General features: G+C 44.3%; 1 protein-coding gene across 1 annotated transcript in view; it reads right to left on the bottom strand.

The window, feature by feature from the left end:
• LOC124616031 (aromatic-L-amino-acid decarboxylase-like) overlaps positions 1 to 23516 on the bottom strand; it is a 176838-nt gene that overhangs the window by 101222 nt on the left and 52100 nt on the right. The window contains exon 3 of the mRNA XM_047144249.1: positions 1299 to 1419. Within this exon, the coding sequence (XP_047000205.1) occupies positions 1299 to 1419 (121 nt within the window). The remainder of the gene's footprint in view (positions 1 to 1298; positions 1420 to 23516) is intronic.

Below are 23516 nucleotides of genomic sequence, written 5' to 3'. Positions count from 1 at the left end.
ACGATTTTTTTTAAAAAGTGTTTTTTCAAATTGATAGAGATTATAAACTTCTTGCTTTATGTTAAATGGAAGGTTTTTGAAAGCTTTTTCACCTGAAGCACAATATGAGGACAGGGAGAGTGTCTATATGCTCAAAAAATGGAATTAAGTTCCAGGTCATAGACCTAAATGAGTACTGCATTGAATAGTTCTCTGGGTGCTGTGCTTCAGTAATAGACTTGGAAAGAAACAAAGCAGCAATTCTAACAGTGTACAGGCACTAACAGGAACTTTTTTCAACTTCATCGAGCAATTAGAGAGAGAGTATTAATTATGACTTGGTACAAATAACTACGAAGGATTATATATAGTGTTTTTATTATTGATCACAGCTTGCACTGTACTAATTGAGGGCATCTACAGTTACTGATGACCAGCTATGGTTTGTTCGAATTGTAACAGGCACAACTATAATACAAGGACATCGCACAACAGCAAAATGACGTCTCCTTACAATCAAGTTAAGGTGAAGATCATAAATTCTATCTCAGGCATCTTACAGAGATGGATGTTGCTCAACAGACAATGAGAAGATGTTAACAACTGGTACACAGTAGTTGAAAAAATTGAGTCTTTCTTGAAAATATTCTTACAACATTATAAATCCAGTCAGTTACAGTTACAGTGAAAGCTGAGACAGAAGGTGACTAAAATTTGGGATCAAATTATCTTGTGCCATGAAGAGAGAGCTTTATTTAATACACAGAGCTATCCCCTGTCAATATCGCAAACTCTTTCACTTTGTTATCAAAACAGCAAAAACCACTTACTATCAAGAAGAAACAAAGCAGAGGAAATTATGAGCATTATTTAGCATGAAATGAATAAACTCAGTTAAGCAAATAGAGTTAAACTCCCCGATGATAACATTAGTAGGGCAGATTATTTTAAATTCCAATCATTAATCAGTGTATTCAATGATTTATATATGAAGAAAGTTAGAACATGTAATAGATACAAACTACCAGCAAGTCCACCCAGAACAATTGTGGAAAAAATTATAAGCTAATTTTATTTCAGATGCAAATGCACTGAATGTAAACTTTTACAAATATTAAATTATCAGCTACATATAAACAAATAATTTTAATGATTTTAGGTTCTTGCAATTTATGCAGCATTGATATCCATCAGAGCTAAATGTCATATTACTCAGAAATATTTTAGGATAAAAGTAGTTGCCATCAACATACCACATCCCAGAGGATTAGTAAATGAGACATAAGAATTATTGAATGCTAGTCAATTGACTGACTTACTCCAGGCATAATGACATGCTCTACATCATGTATGACATTTTGCCATGTGTCTGGTTCATATGGTGCCTCAGATGGTAGCAGCTTACTCATGAAACCAGGTGTAACATCAGGTAACACAGGCCTGCAAACAAATTTTGGGTTAACATTTATTGACAATGGCATTAGTATTTAATATATCACTTGATTTAAATATTTGGGGTGAGAACCACATGTCAAGCATTGTAGTTCTGAAAACTGTTAACTGATTATTGTCAATTTGTTTTAGACAAAAAGTGTTTGTTGTAATCATTTTTACAATCTATGGCCCTACAAACCACTACTATTTGTTCAGAAACGATGTATTTCCACTATGACTATGATCAATTTACAAAGTTAATAAAATGTAAGATAAGAATATTTTGGCTATTATAATAAATTTCTTGTAACATTATCTTGTTGTGGCAGTTTTACAATTTTTAACCACGTCAATCAGCCAACTTTCATCATAAAACACTAATGATGTCTCCAGTTTCAGTGTTACCAAAAATATTTTTTTTATTGCTGCTATAGCTCTCAGATATTGTGTTGGATGGTGTAGCTGCAACTTTACAGAATTTCACGTGTCTCTAATGACCTCTCGTTGATAGGACGTCTCCTCTAATCTTGATTGATATTTCACCTCAACACCTGCTCATCCAGAGGAATGATGTTGATCACTTGTAGGGGATCACTGGAGAGCGTTAATAGTTGTAGTAGGACAGAGAATGCAGATGTTGAGTTGTGTTATCTGGCAGCAGATTCTGAACGAGAGAGACAAAAACAAGCAACTTGATAGGTCACCAAAACTAAAGGCACAAAAAAGTGGATATCTGACTCCTCTTGTTGCATTATCCTCTACATTTCATGCAACTATAGCACATCCAATGATAGGTGCCACATCTTTCTGACATTATTTCTAGTGTAGTTGTTAAATAAATTAACAGCCCCGCAGTGCCCACATTATTGAAGATGCTGATGTAACTTATTCACCTATCTCCTAATTTTGCAATGGTTTCCATCAGTTAGGTGAAAAGTACAAAATACAACATATCTATGAAAAAGAACTCTCACCAGTGGTAGCTAGCTGAGCTACAAGCAGACACAATCAAGCTCCAACTCATACCCACTTGTTTGGTTTAGAGAGTCAATGGGTTCAGTGATGCTGCAACCTGCAAAACTCACCTGCCTTGCTTTCACTGCACAAGCTCTGTCATTGCACTCCTTCTGGTGACACATTCGCATACTTTGAATGAAATTATAGGCTGGGGAAGAGCTTGGTTGGCTAGAAAGTAAGTATCAAACTTTCCCAGTAAAAACAGACTATATTGTTGAGGAGCTGTGTCTGCACATTAAGTTAGTATGCATAAGTATCATATTGATAATCAAAGCAATATGTGTATCACACCAGAATTTAAGGAGACTGCATGGGAGCTAGTAATTCAGAGTAATTGTCTCTCCAATGTGTGACACAAGTCAAAGAAAAAACATGCAGCTGAACATTACTCACAAGGATTCAACAACGCCTGTACAAAATATCCTGACATGTGGGACTTCAAGCACTAGACACGAGGATATTGAAATCTGCCTGGGACCACTCAAAAAAGGATTCTCCACTCCTATCACTTTTACCACCTCATTACAACCTTAATGGAATCCACAATTACCTAAAACAACACTGAGAATATCTGCTTTAGGGTAGGTAGTATAGCCCTACGTACCATTACAGTGGAGTGATGATACTGAGGAACAGAATGGCCTTGTTCTTTTTCTTGTGATAATGACTGCCCTGACAAGGCATGCAAGCGAGCTGGTTGTTAAATCCTGCTGTTGGGTGCTAGAATCTTACTGTTGCAGCATGGTGCTAGGCCCCAGTCTGTTACAGCAGTGGGTTGTGTCACCATCTGCCGTGGCACAATACAACACTGCACTGCCACACTCATCTACTTCACTGGAGGTAGCGCCCTCTCACAACAGAGTTCAACAGAGCAAATACAAATGCTTCTTGCTGAGCGCGTCTCAGTCTCCTGTCTTGGACTACAGCCAGTGCCATGTCATTCTCCATAGAACTGTCAGTCCCATATAGACAAAGCAGCTTCAGCTATGTCTTCAGCTACGTCCAGCAGTGTCAACAGCCAACCACTGGTCTACAAGCTGCTACTAGACCTGATGGTTCAGTGTCTTGAACTGATGCCACCAAAAAGAGCACTCCTATAGATTATCTTCATCCAGCACTCTGGGTATCTCCAAGGGATCACATCTTCAGCACCAGTGGGCCCATGCATCTATTAGACAGCTGGAAGCAGTGGCCATCTAGCATAAATACTGTTGCCTGGTGGATGCCTGACAATGACTTTGCATTTGCAAGGCTGGACCAGCCACTGCAATTCTGCTGAGGCAGCACTCCTGCTGGTGCTCTCACACTGCCAAGAACCAAGCACACCACTTTATGTTATTCTGAGGTGGCTACTGCTGCTTTCAATGACTGTGCATGTCACAGTGATGCCACCATTAATGTATGTACAAATTACATGCAGGATGAGGAATGTTACTGCTGATCTTGTTTTTCTGATTCTGTGCTCTCAGTGGCACTCATAGAATCCAAACTACCATCCTGTGAAAGCCATTCTGGGGAACTAATGATTATCCTGGCATTTAGTGGAGTCTGCATCCCTGACACCATTACATTTGATGTCAGAAGAAAGCCAGTAACAATGAGTAATATTGTGGGACAGTGATCAGCAGAACTATTTCAATATGGTGTGAGGAAGCAACCGGTTTTTTGACCTTTTTCCATGACACTGGTTGACGATGTCTAATCATTTGGATTTGAGAATTATTTGAAAGTTTTGAGTGATGAAGGTGTACTCAGCCAGTCATTTGAGTGAATTTAGAGGGCACTCTAACCACCATCCAGTTTGCAGCCAGCTAGGTGTGGTCACTTTAACTTGTTGGAGCACAATGCTCCATGGGCCCAATCATCAGCAGTAATTTGTTTTGGATGTATGCATTATGCAGAGAATGTAAAAATGTGTGTGGTTGGCACTCAGGCACAAGGATTACAAGTGTCTGTAACAAAAAGTGTAACAGTGATACTGGTTATAAGTGCTCATTTATTGTATTTTTTCTTTTGTTGTACAAACAGGTTTTGCATTGAGGGGTTACCACTGTTATGGTAGGTCAGACCTTGCTGAATTAAGTGGCACAAATACGGGTGGACACCATGGACTTGCATAAGCAGTTAGTTGCATTAAGGGAGGACAGATCCTCATCCAGTGCATCAATAGTCATCCTAAATACTAGCAGTAGTTTCCCCTTTTTCAAGTAAGGAAGGGGAGGATGTGTTTATAGACAAACTGTTAACAGCCATGTAGCTTGGATGTTGGTTGGAGGGGCAGTTATCAAATATGGTCAAGTTATGTTTGGTAGGAGATGTGAAAACATACATAATATATCATGGGGAATTATGGAATGCTTGAACATTTGAAGTTTCGAGGGCAGACTTGTTACTGCATTATATGAGGACGAATAGTTGTAGATATTACTGTGAGCAATTAAACAGTGTATGAAAAAGGCATAGGGAGTTCATCAAGAGTTTCACAGACAGGTTTAGAAAGCTTAATGTGAAAATATATAAGTTGACAGAAAGTAATGACTAATGATACTAATAAGGTCCTACTGTAAGAGAAAGAAGAGAGGTGCTGGACTCATTAAAGTCAGCATGTCCACATGCACCACCAGAGGGTGACCCCGACATTGTCGTCATATGTTCAGGAATTATTTTTTGCTTTGTTTCATAATTAACAGATTTCGTGTGCTGGTCCACATTGTCTTTGGAACAATGGATCTACCAGTGTACTTTTGTGTTAGTGCCTTGCACCCCATTAATTGTGCTTGCGTATTTACTAGTGTACCTAATGTGCATTTGGTGAAAAGTGAACAATTACCCGGGCCCAGCCATGCCGGCACGGCAGCTACTTAACTGTAATCAGCCCAACATGGGCACCGTCAAGTGCAACTATGCAGCTGCAGCTGCTGTACGGACAGTGCATGCCACTTAATGACATTGTGAGTGATAACTGAGTGATGGACGTTGTGGTTCACCTCTCAGCTAAGCAGTTCACTTCGGTTTGGTCTGATGTGCCAAAGAAAATAGAGAACTGTTATTCGAAAGTTCGTGTGCATGGGGTCACACATTCTTATATGCGTGATGTCATAGCACAGCCCCCGCATGCCGTCTTGGTGACACTGGTTGCCTCGACCGTGCTGGTTTCTGCGACCATCACTCTGTGGTCACAGCATGATTGCCATCCACCCGCTTTTGTAATGGCATCGGCCATTCCACCTGTGCCAGTATCTGGGTCAGGCCCCCGTGGTTGCACTGTGACTGCCTTCTGCCTGCTGTTGCAATGGCACCGGCTGTTACATCCATTCACCTTCGGGCCTGCATTTAGGACACATCATGCCATTGGTTGCACTCCACATCTTGTGCTGCTTGTGGCGCCCCCCCCCCCCCCCCCCCCCCCCTCCGTGCAGACCTCGGAAAATGCATCGTTCACCGCTACTGCACTCCCGATGTTGTGGGCTTCCTGCATTGCAAAAGGACAACCCTAAGACTTGGTTCGCATTGGTGGATCATCTACTGAATAATACCCGAGGGATTTTCGATGATGACGCACGTTTTGGCTGCCTGGTGAGCCACCTCCAAGCTCATCCTCACCTCATCAGTGATCTTCTCCTCTCACCACTCACCTTGCCCAAGTATTTAACGGCGGAAACATTGCTCATCGAATGCCTTTCTCGCCCAACAGCAGCGGCTATCCACCACTTCATTCACGACGAGTACCTCGATGACCACACACCTTCACAGCTTTGGTGGCACCTTGGTGCATTAATTGATGATCAAGCACTACCAGACGCCATGCTGTGGACCTTGTGGATGGTCAAACTTCTGTCTGACCTACACCTTCACCTGCTATCTCACATAGCTCACACTCTCAAGGTTCGCCTACGCATGGCCGATCTGGCCTATGCAATCATTCATCACCGACACTACCTGTCATGTATGACATCACCATTGCCTTCAGTTGGCATGCCTGCACCTTCGGTTCTGCGCCCTGCTAGCAGGGGCGAGCGTGCACACCTCAGCAGCTCAGCGGCTTGTCAGGAACTGCCACCTGGCGGCCTACAGGAGGTACTGCCTGCTACCTCCCGACAGCGGCTGACCCAGCCTGAACAGCAGCCCAAGTGGTCTCATGCAATGACGCAGTCAGCTGCGTCGCCCAGCCACTCCACACTGCCTCGCCTCCAGGCTTACCCACTATGATGGTACCATGCCACTTATGGGGACGCCGCTCACAACTGCCGCGTGCCTTGTGCGTACCCAAATGATTCTAGAGGGCACATTTAGGTACCACGTCCCACCATGATCGTCCATGGTACTACTGTCTGATGCTGCACCACTTGCTCCAGTGGTGCGACGCCTCTACATCACGGACTTGTCATCGGGCACTCACTTTCTCATCGAAACCAGCGCCGACGTCAGCATTATCCTGGCCAAGCACATGAGCAAAATGATTTCTCCTGCTAACCTCACTTTGATTGCTGCAAATCACTCTCCTATCGTGGTCCTTGGCTCCATCAAGATGTCGCTTCACCTGTCACCAGTCGCCATCTTTCATCGGATTTCCACGTTGCCAACATGGATGAACCTGTGATTGGGTATGACTTCCTACACCATTACAAACTTTCGCCAGACCTGCAGGCCGCAACGCTCTGCCATGCGTCTGGTTCTACCATTCCGTGCTCAAACAAGTTCGGCACAACTCAACTCTCTGCATGGCTACACTCCCACATGTGCATCTCTGCTCGAGGGTATTACTGTACGACACTCTGATTTATCAGACGTGCCTACACAAATCGACAAGCTCTGCACACATTACAAGGCATTACGCACCCACATTGCCACAGTCTCTGCTGAATTGGTTCATGCATGGAGTATGATTCGCAGTCTCTCAGCAGAGCTGCATAATTTGGAACCGTCATTTGCTTCTACTGCATCTTCACACAGCATTGCTCCTGTGTTGCTCCTCCTGCTGCTAGTTCTACTCGGTCGTAGGTGAATCTACAAGATGCTCATGTTCTTGCTTGGCGGGGTTTCTCACATCACGTGGCTGCTGGGCCGTGCCCTCCATCGTCGTTTGCTGCCGACGTCCCGCCCACTCCATTCTGGCCCAGCAAGGTCAGTGAACCACTCGTGCCCCCCTCTCGCCCCACCTGCCTGCCTCCCTTCGCAAGTATTGGTCATCAGCAATGGCACTTGTCATAGAGTCCACATCATGGACTGCCCACCTGTACGTTATAAAGCTATACGTCTTAAAGTTTCCAAACTTGTGCAAGCGACAGAAACTGTTCAGGATTTATTGGCTTCCAGCGTGCTCCGACCATCGGACAGCAACTGGTCTTAACGTATCGACCTTATTCCTATGAAGGATAGCTTGTTATGCATGTGCGGTGACTACAGGTCCCTTAATGCTTGGACAATCATTGATTCCTATCTCATTACTCAAATCCAGAATTTCACACAAATACTGCATGGCTCGAAGTCCTTCTCTGTCTTAGATTGTTCGAAGGCATATCACCAAATTCCCATGCATGCACTGGATATTCTGAAGACGGCCATCATCACACCGTTAGGCCTATCTGAATACTGTTACATGCCTCATGGCTTCAAAAATGCTGCGCAGACATGGCAACGGTTCATTGATTCCATTTTGCTACCTCTGCCTTTTGCTTATTTGGATGACATACTGATTTTTTCATCGTCTGCCAAGGAGCACCAGTTTTACCTTGATGCAGTGCATTCGGTGCTCGCGGCCAACAGTGTGGTGATCAACCACAACAAATATCAACTCTATTCTACATCAGTTACATTCCTTGGCCATATGGTCTCAGCTGACAGCCTCTGACCAACGGATTCTTGTGTCGAAACCATTTTTGCACTGCCTCTTGTTGAGGATTATGCTCAACTTCGTCGTTTTAAGCGTGTGGTAAACTTTTATCAACACCATATCCCTCGGGCTGCTTCAATCCAATGAGCCCTTATCGATTCCCTCTCTGGCAAAGATACCATGGGGAAGTAACGTTGGACTGTACTAAGCCCATGCTCGATGCATTTGATATTCTGAAAAACTGGGATCCTGGAAGCAATCACTCTCGCCCACCCCAACCCTGAGGCCCATATTTCTATTACGACTGATACTAGCGAGTCAGCTGTTGGCGCTGTCTTACAACAGCAGACTACGGACTCCACTCAGCCACTCTGTTTCTTTAAACAAAAAAACTAACCAGGAGTCAGTGTAAGTGGTCGGCTTTCGACTGCAAACTTCTTGCGGTTTATGAGGCAGTCAAACACTTCCGGAGCAACCTGGAGGGGCGTCCTTTCACTATCTAAACGGACCACAAACCTCTCGTTGATGTAATACGCAACTCGGCGAAGAACCCCCTGCCGCGACGCTTCCAGCACATGGACTTTATTTGTCATCATTCCTCGTACACTTGTTACATCCGTGGTGCAGAAAATGTTGTAGTTGACTAACTATCTCATTGCTCTCCTCACCCTTGAACTTAGATGACCTCGCTTGAGTCCAGACTGAAGACGCGGATACACAGTGATTGGTTTCAGACAACGAGTCATCACTCGCTATTAAACCTGTTGTCCTGCATGGGTCGGTGACCCCGGTCCTCTGCAACGTTTCTACGGGCTGCCCCCGCCCCTTGGTGCCGTCCACTCTCTGGCACGGGATCTTCGACACTTTACACAACCTGGCCCACCCCAGAATGCGGGCAACAACGAGACTAGTCACTGAAAGTTTCATCTGGCCCAACGTGCAGCATGATTGCCGCTCCTGGACCCACGCATATGTCACTCGCCAACATAGTAAAGTGGGAAGACATGCGCAGCCTTCTTTAGGACAGTTTAACGTTCCCAAGGTCCACCTTCGGCACGTATTCATTGACATGGTTGCCCCCTCCCCCCTTCTGAGGGGTACAAATACATACTGTCTATGGTCAGGCGTGCAACCCGTTGGGTTGAAGTGATTCCTCTTGTCGACATAATGGCAGAGACCATAGTTCGCACTTTCACATCAGTATGGGTCTCGAGATTTGGCTGCCCCTTTCACTTACTACGGATCAGGAATGACAATTTGAGTCCACGCTTTTCATTCCACTGTGTGAGCTGTGCGGAGTTGCCAAATTTCACACTATGGCCACCCGCAGGCAAACAGCCTGGTTGAGTGATGGCACCAAACTCTAAAAGCTGCTCTCATGTGCCACAGTGGGCTTTGGTCTGAGGCACTTCCTTAGGTCTTACTTGGCATCCATTCCACCCACAAGGAGGATCTGAATGCTTATATGGAGGTCTTATATGGAGAAACCCTACTCAGGCCAGCTGAATTCGTCGAGGATGCACCCCCGACTGACGCAATTGACCTTCCGGCCCTTGTAGAAGGAGTGCGTGCACCCGTCGCCCGCCTTCAACAACCCCTGCCTCGCGCTTATTCCTCGCCGCCAGTGTTTGTACACAAAGATCCGGCATCGTGTGAGTTTGTAATGCTGCGTGAAGACTCTGTACGTGCGGCCCTGCAACCACCGTAACCGATTAAAAGCAGCGTGGTCCTTCACCGAACCGCGCTCCAACGCCTCCGGTCTGATTGCCATCGTGGCCACCTCATCCGCTGACGTACCTGTCTTGATCTCCAGCGACGCTGCACCGCCTGCGCAGCAGTTCAACGCACGTGACCCTGTCGGTGTGACTTCTGAGGCGGCCACTTCTCTCGCGGGACGCCGTCAAAGTATAACCCCCCCCCCCCCCCTATAAACTATCTTATGAGCGTCCTATCCGACCTTGTCTGCGTTGTCGGACGGAAATCTAAATTGCAGTCCTCCGAAATACGAGTGCATTTCGTTCGATGCTGTTTTATTTAACACAAGCCTTTGCTGAAGCACTGTTACCTAAAGTGAGCTTGATGGTGGGCATAATATTAGAACAGTTAACACTGGTATTCGGAAGTAAAGCAGTCGCGAAAAGAACGAATTGCGGTTCCAACTTCACCATGAGGGTTACCGGTGACGATTTTTTTTTTTGTTTTTTGAAGAAAGTGCATTCGTCCTTGTGACGGAGCAGACAATGGAAGCAATTGTGGCACAACAGCGTCTATAACGGTGACTTCCTACTTTGCAATTTGTTTTCTAGAAAAAGTGACCTTGACGTGTGTTACGTCAGAATGGAAGTCAAGTCTTTAGGGAAGCTATAAAAAAGGAAAAAAAAGTATACTTAACAGCTAGCATTCCTTACCTACTCAAAAACTCACTATAAGATTTTATCGTTGCGAGAAATGGCCGTTTCCTCGTTTACGAAGGAAAGCAATGTTCATTCAACAGTTGCCAGCGCTTTGTTATCATCGGTGTAGAGGCGAGACAAATACCGGTACTAAGCTAGTGTAGGCTTACTTTAAATGATGTAGCTAGAGCCAATTAAAAAAAAGGGCGGGGGGTCCAAGCGACCAGTGTCGCTAAATCAGCTTTTTTAAAGCTAACTCTGTCTACATTTTAATTCCATTTAGCTGGCAAGTGAGTAATTAAGATGGGGTCCGGAAGTATGGCTTTTTTCACAATCATTTGGCTTTTTTCGGGCTTTCTTTTTCTTGAGTATAGGAAAACATTAAAATCGATGTTATTGAAAGGAAAATTGTTTGCAGTGACTTCAGATTTCAAAACACACTTTAATATTCCCTTGAAGATGTATTATTAGATTGAATTAAAATGCACAACAAAGCAAACTAAAGCTGTGTTGGTGTGCGTTCCGGGCTTGTCAGAATACACATATACAAGAACAAAAGCGGAACTACGGAATATAAACAGGAGAGTTACTGAAATGTTGTTGCATCGTTCGGTACCGTAGCTGACAGGATCGTAAACTCGTTGATAGACGACGTCAGCGAAGTGTCTGAACTTCAGAATAACGAAGGGAGCTGTTCTAAGCAAAGCAAACTGATTTGTATACGATGAATCACAAGTCGTATGCTTCACAGTTTGAACAATGTGCCAGCGACTGAACTGAGGAGAGGAAAGCGAATATCAATGCAGTGCGGTGGTTTGCTACTGTGCACAGTCTCACTACAATGCACAAATGATGCTAAATATAGACTTCATGGGTACAAATTAAAGTTTAAATTGTGATGTATAGTGAGGCATATCATCCGGTTTGAAATTTTAAAAATGCAAGTCTACTGTTGCTGTATTATCAAGGATATGTAAGTCTAATAATGTTAGACATACAAAGTTAGCTGTTTGTCTTATGGTATTGTCCTGTAAATTCCAAATTAGTGAAATAAATATAAACCCCTGCTAGTCTGTTACACAGTACCCAGGCGCGAGATTGGGAGATAATTTGTGTGAAATCTTATGGGACTTAACCGCTAAGGTCATCAGTCCCTAAGCTTACACACTACTTAACCTAAATTATCCTAAGGGCAAACACACACACCCATGCCCGAGAGAGGACTCGAACCTCCGCCGGGGTTAGAAGCACAGCCCATGACTGCAGCGCCCGAGACCGCTCGGCTAATCCCGCGCGGCAGATTTGGAGATTTGTATACAATTAGTACATAGCATCAGCGGTGCCATAGTGCAAGATTTGGATATTACAGCGTGCATCAAAGACTTGGTAGATCGTCATAAAATGCCGAAATTTAGCTTAAAGTGGTTTGCAATGATTGAAGTTGCACTTGATGATGAGGAACAGAGGGCAAAAAGAGTCTGGGTTTGAAAAATGTTAAAAGATCGAGACTGTGAAGGAGAGTTCCACACTCTTTACAAGGAGCTGGAAGAGGAGGCGTCATCGTTCTATAAATATATCGGAATTTCTAATCAACAGTTTTTTTTACCTGTTAAACAAGATACAAATAAAATTACGAATATAAATTCAACATTTAGGCGTTCAATATCACCTCGACAGAAGTTGATGGTTCGCCTTCGTTGTGTCTAGATGGACCGTTTTAGTGTGCTTGAACTGTGTTTATAAATATTTCTACAACCTAATTTTCGTCTTTAATTTATTACGAATCTTATTTTAAACTTCTGCGTGACGCATCAGCTTTACTTCCGGTTTTTATTTTCGCTATTCCACTGAAAAATCGTGAATACAGCACACTGAACAAGATATGTATCGTTATTTTTCTCTTTTTTTCCCAACGTATTCCTTCAGTGAATAAAATAAAATCTTTCAACTTAGTATTGTCTTCCAGTACACATTAAGATCTTTTCGCGATAGCAGTCAGTGGGGAATACTTTCGTATTAGTTCACACTGTGTACTTAATGCAAAGTTTCTCGCCAATTAGGCTCGCTATGGCCCGTCGAAATGTTCTTCCCGAGAAATGTGACGTTCAATGACAATCCATTGACGGCGTGTGTGAATTGCCACTATTTGAAATACAGAGGAGAATCTTACACCGGCCCTGGATGTAGCTTGTACTTCTGCATTGTATGCGGCAGTTCCCAGACGTCTGACGTATGTCCAAATATTAGGTGAGTGGCATCACAAACCACAGGGGTCACAACTTTTAGACAAAAGAAATTATTTGACTTCACAGTAGACTTTTGGTACTTTTTGTAAACATCCTGGAAACTGTTAACGAAGGTTGCTTTTCAGATACATCGAAACACTGGCGTATATCGTCTTAAGATGTCTGACAAGTCTGCCGAATGCATACTTTACAGGTTTCTTTTGAGGTAGAGAAACGTAAGGAACTGGAAGTCTTAGTTTAAAACTTGTTTATTTACTGATATAATTAAGTACAATCTCAGTAAGAAATCACCAGTGTCGGGCATTATCGCCTGTCATGAGATCAACAAGACAAATTCGTAAAACATTTATCCATTATGGATGACTACTGTGCTGAATAAAGGTTTCTAGAAATAACTGTAGCCGCGCGGGGTACCGCTCGGTTGATTGCACTTTGCCACGGTTCGCGCGTTTCCACCCGTCGGAGGTTCGAGTCCTCCGTTGGGCTTGGGTGTGTGTGTTGTCCTTAGCGTACGTAAAGTTAGATTAAGTAGTGTGTAAGCCTTACCACAAATTACCAAATAACTGTAATCAGTTGCCTCCGCAGTTATTTCTGGAAACAAATTTGCAAGTTTAAAAGTTACAAGTGAAAGTATGCAGATGACGTCAAAATTAAAACATGTAAAATATAATGTTGTCGTATCATAAAACAGAAGCAGCAACTGACACCAAGCACTGAGAAAACCACGTTGTCACTCAATATAAGTGTGATGCATCATGTATAGTATAAAGACTAATCTCGTGGTGCGCATTTAACTAGCTTTTTATGTGCTATTCATATACAGTGACATATTTAAACCAAATTTAGAGGAGCCTACATAAGTAAGTGGAGAAAATGTATAACATTGCATTAAAAAGTTTGCAATTAGCGTATTTTATGATATAGATGTGATGCATTTGTGACTAGAGGATAAATTACACAAAAATAATATGACTGCAAGCTAATAAGTTTACAACATTTAAATTTTTAAAAATCCTTTTAAAATTTCACACCGAATAAAATGAATGACTAGAGATCTTGAAAAGATGTCGACAATAACATGTTATACCTACAAGTTGTCACTAGTGTACGACATTTGATATGTATTAACTGATATGCAAAAAATAGGGATGAGAAGGATAGAGTAACGTAAGATATTCACTGGAAAAGACAGTGGGTGTCAATTAGCTAGCGGTTACGGTGCACTGCGACGGTTGTCTTCATTGTAACATGGCTCGGAGACAACGTTTAGATGACTTCACATGGGGAAGAATCATAGGGAAACTGGAAGAAGGTCGAAGTTTGACGAATGTAGCTCAGGAGTTTGACATTGCTCACAACATTGTTATATGTACCGGATGATCAAAAAGTCAGTATAAATTTGAAAACTGAATAAATCACGAAATAATGTACATAGAGAGTTACAAATTGACACACATGCTTGGAATGACATGGGGTTTTATTAGAACTAAAAAAATACAAAAGTTCAAAAACTGTCCGGCAGATGGCGCTTCATCTGATCAGAATAGCAATAATTAGCATAACAAAGTAAGACAAAGCAAAGATGATGTTCTTTACAGGAAATGGTCAATATGTGCACCATCATTCCTCAACAATAGCTGTAGCCGAGGAATAATGTTGTGAACAGCACTGTAAAGCATGTCCGGAGTTATGGTGAGGCATTGGCGTCGGTTGTTGTCTTTCAGCATCCCTAGTGATGTCGGTCGATCACGATACACTTGCGACTTCAGGTAACCCCAAAGCCAATAATCGCACGGCCTGATCTGGGGACCTGGGAGGCCAAGCATGACGAAAGTGGGGCGGAGCACACGATCATCACCAAACGACGCACGCACGAGATCTTTCACGCGTCTAGCAATATGGGGTGGAGCGCCATCCTGCATAAACATCGTATGTTCCAGCAGGTGTTTATCAGCCAGGCTTCCTCGAAGAAAAAAGGCCCGATAACGATAGATGTGGTAAATCCAACCATACCGTGACTTTCTCGTCGTGCAGTGGAGTTTCCACCACAGTTCTAGGATTTTCGGTAGCCCAAATTCTGCAGTTGTGGGCGTTGACAGACCCTCGGAGCGTGAAATGAGCGTCGTCGGTCCACAACACGTTACTCAACCGATCGTCATCTTCCGCCATCTTTTGAAACGCCCACACCGCAAATGCCCTCCGCTTCGCTAAAGCGCCAGGTAACAGTTAATGATGCCGATGGATTTTGTACGGATAGCATCGGAGGGTACGCCACAGTGCCAACCAAACCGTAGTGTATGGAATGCCGGTGCGACGTGCGACTGTACGAGCGCTGACTTCCCCGTGCGTAGACGAACCCGCTACAGTCTCCATTTCTTCCTGAAGTGTCTCAGCAGCATTACGCCATGTGCCCGGTCGGCCACTAAGGGGTCTATCGTCTAATCAACCCGTGGCTTCGAACTTCGAAATCATTCTCGACACAGCTTTACCCGTTCGAATCCCCTTCCTATGGCGATAGGATCGTAACGCTGAACTAGCACATTCCCCATTCTGATAATACAGCTTCACTAAAAGCGACTTTACAGGTAACGTCAACATGCTGCGACTGCTGGCGCATCTGATTCTCTCTCACATTACAGTTCCTTTTATACACGATTGCCATGCGCAGTCACTGACGTTTTGCTGTTCAGCACCATCTGTCGGACATTTTGTGAACTTTTTTTGTTTTTTTTTTGTTTTGGTCCTAATAAAACCCCATGTCATTCCAAGCATGTGTGTCAATTTTTACCTCTCTGTCTACGTTATTCCGTGGTTTATTGTTTTCAAATTTATATTGACTTTTTGATCACCCGGTATATAGTGAGCATTCCGAACCACAGGCACTAAAATTAGAGCACTTTTGAGTTCCGTTAAGGATGATCTTGGACTGCGTAAGGCGGGTGTATATCGTGTCCCTTGTAGCTGCGGCATGGCATATATTGGTCAAACTATCAGGACCGTGGAGGACAGATGTACTGAGCATAAACGGCACACACGATTACAGCAGCCAAATAGATCTGCTATTGCCGAACATTGCTTGGATACTGGTCACTCCATGTTATATAATAACACCGAGATATTGGCATGCACGTCCAGCTATTGGGACAGTGTGATTCGGGAGGCAGTTGAGATTAAATTAGCGAGCAACCTTGTTAACAGGGATGGAGGTTTCTGTTTAAACTCTGTTTGGAATCCGGCTCTCTCCCTTGTCAAGAAACAGAGCGACAGACTCAATGCTACCTCACCTGCGAATTCATAGTCTCACTACCGATAGCTCTGACTTTGGCCATCTTTGGTGGCACTAATGTTCAGTGTGTGTGTGTTATCTTTCCTGCTTGGGTCCGAGAACCGAGGTATTAAATTTGCATGTACGTCGCCTGTCCGTTGCAGTTTGCCTTGAAAATGGCGGGGTGTTCTCCCGCCGAAATATCGGCGGTCGCTGAAAGTGTTACCTGGCTGAATTCCCGGAAGTTATTTGAAAACACAGGCACTGCTCCCTGAAGGAGAGGAAATGGTCGACCACTATCAACTAGGGAAGCAGATGACTATACATTGTGCAACAGGCAAGAGGGGACTCACATTAAACAATGGGTGGGACTGCAACTACATTTAACAGGACTGCAAGGCACGTTCCACAGTGGGATGATGACTGCGTAGAGGTTGGGCCCTTTACTCGACGACGTGTAGGGGCCTGCGCTGTGTACCATTGACACTCGTATGTCGGTGGCTCTATTTGCGATGGGGCCAAGATATAGGGAGAGGACTACTGCGTAGTGGGATCGCTTTCTCTTCTCAGATGACAGCTGATTCAGACTAAGTACTGAGTCTGGACATAATCTCATATAATGAGACGTGGGAACACGTACTGCACCCAGGAACATTGTCGCTTATGATCATTTTGGTGATCCAGGTCTTACTGTAGGAGGCATAATGCATGGGCGTACTAACCTCCAAATCTTTGAACACAGTATATTCACCGATCAATGTTATCGTCGCACTCTACTTCTTCCCCAGATGCGGCTTCTCAGGAGTGCTTTGGGCCCTGACTTCATTTTTATGGATGGCAATGCACGGCCACATCGATCAGCACAGGTGGAGAAGCTCCTTAAACGAGAGGATATTCAGCAAATGAACTGGCCTGCTTGTTCCCCGACTTAAATACCATCGAGCTCGTGTGAGGTGCGGTGGCGAGATGTATTGCAGCATGTCCACATGCGCCAGCAACCATCCAGAAGTTGCCGACCAAGCTGGTGGAGGAATGGAACCTCCTACCACTAAAACTCTTTACCAACCTTGCAGCCAGCACAGGGCACGTTGCAGAGCATGCACTGCTGTCCACGGTAACACACCGTATTAAGAACCATGTATCACCATTGGTGAAGTCCAGTGGACCATCATAAATCGTGATGACTTCATTGTAATTATTGTTTTTGAAGAAAGGTGTCATTTCTGGAACTTGCTCTCCAATCACGTCCATCTGTAGTTTCGGTATAGCAGTCCTATATGTTCAACAAGACAATAACCAGTTTCATCGCTCCCTGAATGTATTAGAATAGTTTGTGGAACGCTGCATGGCTCTTTCTAGTTGCCAAAACTGAGTCCTATTGAGTATTTCTACAACGCTATTGAGCGAAATATGCACGCTTTGGACCTAGTTCTGATCAATTTCTGTGTCTCGTGGGCGACTGTTAAATGGCCATGATGGATTAGGATGGCTCCACAATGCGTTCGTCGTCTCCTATATTCCGCATTATGCAACATCTCCACTGTCATTAGGGTGAAGGGCGGAGCTATACGCTATTAGATTTCCAGCTGCTCATGAGTGACAGAAGAACCAACTGATAATAAACTGAGGAGCCAAAAGGCTTATGACCACCTGTTTAACATTGCAATGGTCTCACTCTGAAACAGTACAGTGGGGTATCACTGCGTGGCATGGATTCGGCGAGTCCTTGATAGGCTTCAGGAGGTAAGTGACACCTGATGTCAATGCACAGGTCACTCAGTTCACGTACACTATGGGCCGATGGTTTGTATGTTGTAAGACATCGTGGTCTCCTGAGCTTCATTGCTTACATGTCCCGCCCTCGCAATCATATTCCGCTCATCAAGACGCTTCTTTCGAACCCAAACTCGATAAGATAAAGTCAATGTTGTATGAATTCATGTAAGCGATATGCAAATAACTAGTAAATCGCAAGTGCGCACTGAGATTGAAATACTCGAGGCTGGTGTACACACACACATTCAAAACACGACGGTCACAGGGGCTTTTTGTTCGAGAGAGGCAAACTGCACGCCGGGGCGCTGGTCCCTTCAGAGGACGAGTCAACTACATCAGCCGGCGACCGCCCGTAGAGCAGACTGCGTTTGCCCGAGTGAAAGGAAGATCAACTCCGTGTTTGGCTTAAAAGCAAATTCTACTACATTGTGTGGGAGCGCCCAGCCTACGCATTCTTTACAAACATAGCACGCAGTTTCAGAGGTTTTCACAGGGAGACAGCAAACGCCAAACGCCGATGCTACAGATTTCCGGATTGGTCGCCTTAAACGAAACGTCATTCTCCCGTTTTAGAAGAGCAATGCTAATTGGCAGACGATATTCCTGATGCCTTGAGCTGAAGTAGTAATGGAAGAGACCGAAAGATATACCCCTTCACATCTGGCGTGGAGAGGGGCCGTTCCGTTGTCGCTCTTTGAGCGAGAACACGTAACAAGAGCGTGTGCGCTCGTACGTATACTCAAAGAATGAGGAACAAGTCTGAGAGAGCACCTCTGTCGAGAGCGAATCTGAGTGCGACTCTATATTGAGTCCTTGCGATTAAGCGTTGTTCACTGTGTTGGCCGCCACAGTTATTGTGCGGTGTGGACGGACAGAGTGATAGTTAAACACCTGCGAGCAAATTTTTGAGTGGCATGTCGGTGGACTGGTTATCTGACCGGTGTACCACGCCAATAGTTAGACTAGGGGCGAATATGAGTCCTTGACTTCATCAAGGCGTAGGGAGAGTTTGATTGGCGAAGATCAATCCAGATAGAACGAGAGTTATCTTATTTGTCAGCAGCAAGCGGCGCAGACAGCAGTCATCACAGCTTACGGTACTGTGCGCTACAGCTCTTGCGGGCCCCTTATTTCCTCCACAAGAGTACACTTCACTGCATTTCACATGCGACAGCAACATTCTAAAGGATGATTATTCAAGTTGAGTAGATGCGGCTCTCAGCCACTCTGCCAAGTCAATAACAATCTTAAAATTTGTATAGAAATTTCATTAGCGAATCCTATGCTTAAGAGGTAACTTCACATTCCGAAAAGAACCAGGAAATAACTTGTTCAGTTCATAACTAAAAGTGCCATTGTGATTTCTCAGCACTTTGGAAAATAAATAATAATTTTCGTTAGTTTCATGTTTTTCTTACACTAACTAGCTCTACTCCAGTACCCAAGTATCCCACAAGTTACGTAAGAAATTTTGTGAATTTTTGTGGCATTTCCTTACAGCGGACGACTCCAGAAGATATTTATTGCTGAAAGTTTTTCAGGCATTTCTCTGTAGAACGTTAGGAGTGTCTTTCTGACTTCTGTAGTAGTGTGGGGGTGGAAATTGCATCTTGCAGGAGCCACAGGGTATAGGGTACATCTCAGATTAATCCGTTGCGCAGAAAGACAGAATAGCACCCACACGCTCACGATGTGTAGAGCCAACACCGACTCAAAAGGAAGGCCTCGGCGCTTGTTCGTGACGTCACGTCAGCTAGGCACGGCGAACACCAGGTCTGTTGCAGGCATACTCATAATGGTGGTGTCTCCCTCTCTGACACAGGAAAATGTGAAACTATTGGCGGTAGTTGACGAACACACATTGTTCTGAGAGATTTCTGCAATCAATTAATTGTGCAATTCATTACACTTCTTAACAAATAGTGTACTCCTGAACTTAAATTTCCACCTGTTTTAAGGATTGACATACAAAAACAACTTCATGGCCAAGCAGCAACAGAATTCGTGCTTCTTTACCTTATTTGTAAATCTGAGGAAGTTACGTTTGTACTGGGTTGCTTTTACACGAAACTGTGAACATGTTGGTGCTCTTCTTTAGGTATCTTGGTTGACTATGGGGTGAGGAGCACTGAATGTTAATGAAATATCTTGCGATTGTACACGTTGGGGGAGGGGTTGGGGACAGAAGTAGAGGCAAAAGAGAGATACTTGTTTCATCAAATAAAATTTTTTATCTTATAAAGTTTCTCCTTTCAGTTGTAAGAGGGGAATATTGATCTTTTCTAATGTGCATGTTTAAAAAAGTTTAAGCTCAGCAGTATTTTCGATGTATGAAGCTATTTTGTTTCCTGTTTAGAATTCCTTTTGTTGAAAACGACTGTAATCTAATGACTGGCAACAGCTGGACATTTACACATGTAAATTAGTTCACATTTCCAGTGACGATGTCAAACGAAAATAAATAAATAAATAAAAGAAACGAGTTAATTGTAAGGGGGATGGGGTAAGTTTCGATAGCAAAATGGATCAAGTAAATATAGTTACTTGAATGTAAAATTTCCTAAGCTTGCAATGGGGCAAAGCATCTTCTCATATTGATCTACGTTTGTTTCGACAGGATTCAGTAATACGGAACTATGATCTATATTTGTAGCTTTAGGATAGTAAGAAAATCTTTCATCTAAATAAAACTGCAGAATCCAAAACAATACCAAACATTTTGTCCAAAAATAAGAGATTTATAGTGATAAGCACGCCCAGGCGTTTCTGCCTGCAACAGATCTGGCGTTCGCCGTACCTAGCTGACGTGACGTCACCAACAAGCGCCGAGGCCTTCCTTTGAGTCGGTGTTGGTAGAGCTGGTGCCCAAGGGACATGTTTTATCAGCTTCAGATCAGGCGCGTTTAGTGGCTAAGACATCAACCTGAGTTCTCAACCACGCTCCTCAGACTACTCTAGCACGATTTTGGCCTTTTGACACGGACACTTGTACCGAGGGAAGATGCCATCGCTTTCGAGGTAGACACCAAGCATGGCGGGATGTTCACGGAGTCCACGACAGCGTCCGTGCCTCCGATTACTACCACAGGTCCGGCGGAACCGCACACGAACGTCCCCACAGCATAATACTGCTCCCGACCACCTGATTCCAAGTAGCGGTGAACGTTTCGAGCATCCTTCTGTCTGGATGACAGCGTATCCGGACATCACCACCAACCTGGTGTGACAAGAAACGCTGATTCATCAGGCCAGGAGCTAGCTTTCCACTGAACCACGATCTAATCGCTAAGATCTCGTGCCCATTGCAGTCGCAACAGAGGATGTCATGTCAACATGGGAACACGTACTGTAGAGGTCATGTGCTGTGGGGCCCCTTGTTCAACAATGTGTGCTGAATAATGTACACCAAAACTCTTGTGCCAGCGTCAGCAACGTACTCTGTTTTCAGGTCTGCCACAGACAACCGTTTATCCTGCTGTATGGGGCGGACCAGCCTCCAACCTTCGGTGATGAGGTGACGTCCAACACCCTGTCAGCCTACTCGTGGTTTCACTGTCCGTCAACCACTTTCCACAGTTGGTCACGACAGTACCACGTGAACACTCGACCAACTTCACCATTTTCCACATACATTTCCAGGCTACGGGCCATAACAACCTGCCATTCGTTAATGTTGTTTCTGGCAGTGGATTTCCCCAATTGTGGCTCGTATCATCGCTAGAATGATTCCTCTTTCCTCTCTCGCCCGCTTGTGTACTTCTTCACTTAACTGATTAGGGATTTCAGTTCAAATGTCGAAGCATCTCCAATAGGAGTATACCTAGTAAAGTACTATGGTGTTGAAATTAACCTTCGGTACACTGATGGCCTTACTTTTTATAACGTTTTAGAGAAGCTCAGTTGGCAGCTTGTTTGGAGTGGTTTCTTTAAACCAAAAGTTTAGACCACAGAAAAAAGAATGTACAGGGTGGGCGAGAAGTCCCTGTACCCTTGTAACCCCTGTTTAGTATCACTCATGTTTACATGTTTTTGCAGTCTGCAGCCGAGTTTTAATTTGTATCGACGGCGCATGTGAGCGCCCATAGCTAATGAGCATTCCAGGAGATGCTAAATAAGACTCCGCTGCGAAAGGGAACACTTCTGGATTTGAAAGACGTGCTTTTGTTTTTGGCACTGTCTAGGCCGCGGAGTGGAAGGAAGAAGACACGAGAAGATCCATATGCCGGGACCTCTGCTTCTATTTGAATCTTCTCCCATGAAGTCGATACGTAACCTTGCTTCGGGACTCGCTAAACCGAGGACGATAATGCGAGATCTAGTGTAAAAAGACCTGAAGGTCAGACCTTTTCGACCGAAGTTCGTCAACGAATTGTCGGATACAGTCTGGAATGAGCGTGTTTGAGCATGACGTGATTTATTAACTCAACCTCTACGTGGAGTGAACCGTGCCAACACTGTGTTTTCAGATGAATGTCGCATTTATGGCAGTTCACATGCTACAAATATTGCCGTTTGGGCCAAAAGAATCCTCATTGCACAGTCGAGTTAGAAAGGAACCCGCTTCACGTAATGATGTGGGCAGCGGTGACATCACAACGTCTGCCTGAACCGCACTTTTTGAAGGGACTGTGAATGGCGAAAATTATTTACACGTATTGCAAACATAGTTAATACCTCAGCTTGAGGGGGAAGGGACCTCACAGAACGGATATGGGTGCAGGAAGACGGAGCGCCTGCTCACTACTCTCTTGCCGTGAGCGAGTGCCTAAAAGAACACTTTCCAGGCCGGTGGATAGGTGACACTTCATCAGCAACACCAGCTCCCCTGAAATTGCCACCAAGAAGTCCTGCCCTTACCACATATAACAACTCACTACTGGGAGTCATCAAGGCACATGTAACTGCACGTCGTCATGCTACGACCGAGGAACTGCGCAATGCTGTTGAGGATGTGTTTCGCACTATAACACTGGACATGCTTAGAAATGTATCAAAAAGAACATGGAGGCGTAAGGAAATGTGTTTTCATCATGATAGGTAACATACCTACATTTAATACGTAAGTAAGTACTGATGCTAAAACGAAACAAGTTAATTAGCATTCTGTACTAGCGGGGGGAGTGGATGGAATAGGGGGGGGGGTTTACGGGTACTTCTCGCCCACCCTGTATAATAGGTTTTGATAGGCGATAATCAACGGTGGTTACGAATTTTCAGAGCACACAGGGACAGGCACAGAGGCGCGCACGTTAACACGTCCAGAGCAGTTAAAGGGTTAACAAGCAGTTTGAATCTTGGAAGCCGGCCGGAGTGGCCGTGCGGTTCTAGGCGCTACAGTCTGGAGCCGACTGGCCGCTACGGTCGCAGGTTCCAATCCTGCCTCCGGCATGGATGTGTGTGATGTCCTTAGGTTAGTTAGGTTTAAGTAGTTCTAAGTTCTAGGGGACTGATGACCTCAGAAGTTAAGTCTCATAGTGCTCAGAGCCATTTGAACAATTTTTTGAATCTTGGAATGAACCGTTCGAACGTCATGGTGGTCCATTTATCTTCCTCTGCGTAAATTAACTTATGCA

The sequence above is a fragment of the Schistocerca americana genome, chromosome 5 (genome assembly GCF_021461395.2).
Source record: "Schistocerca americana isolate TAMUIC-IGC-003095 chromosome 5, iqSchAmer2.1, whole genome shotgun sequence".
NCBI classification, from domain to species: Eukaryota; Metazoa; Arthropoda; class Insecta; order Orthoptera; family Acrididae; genus Schistocerca; species Schistocerca americana.
This window is presented reverse-complemented; position numbering and strand designations above follow the sequence as displayed.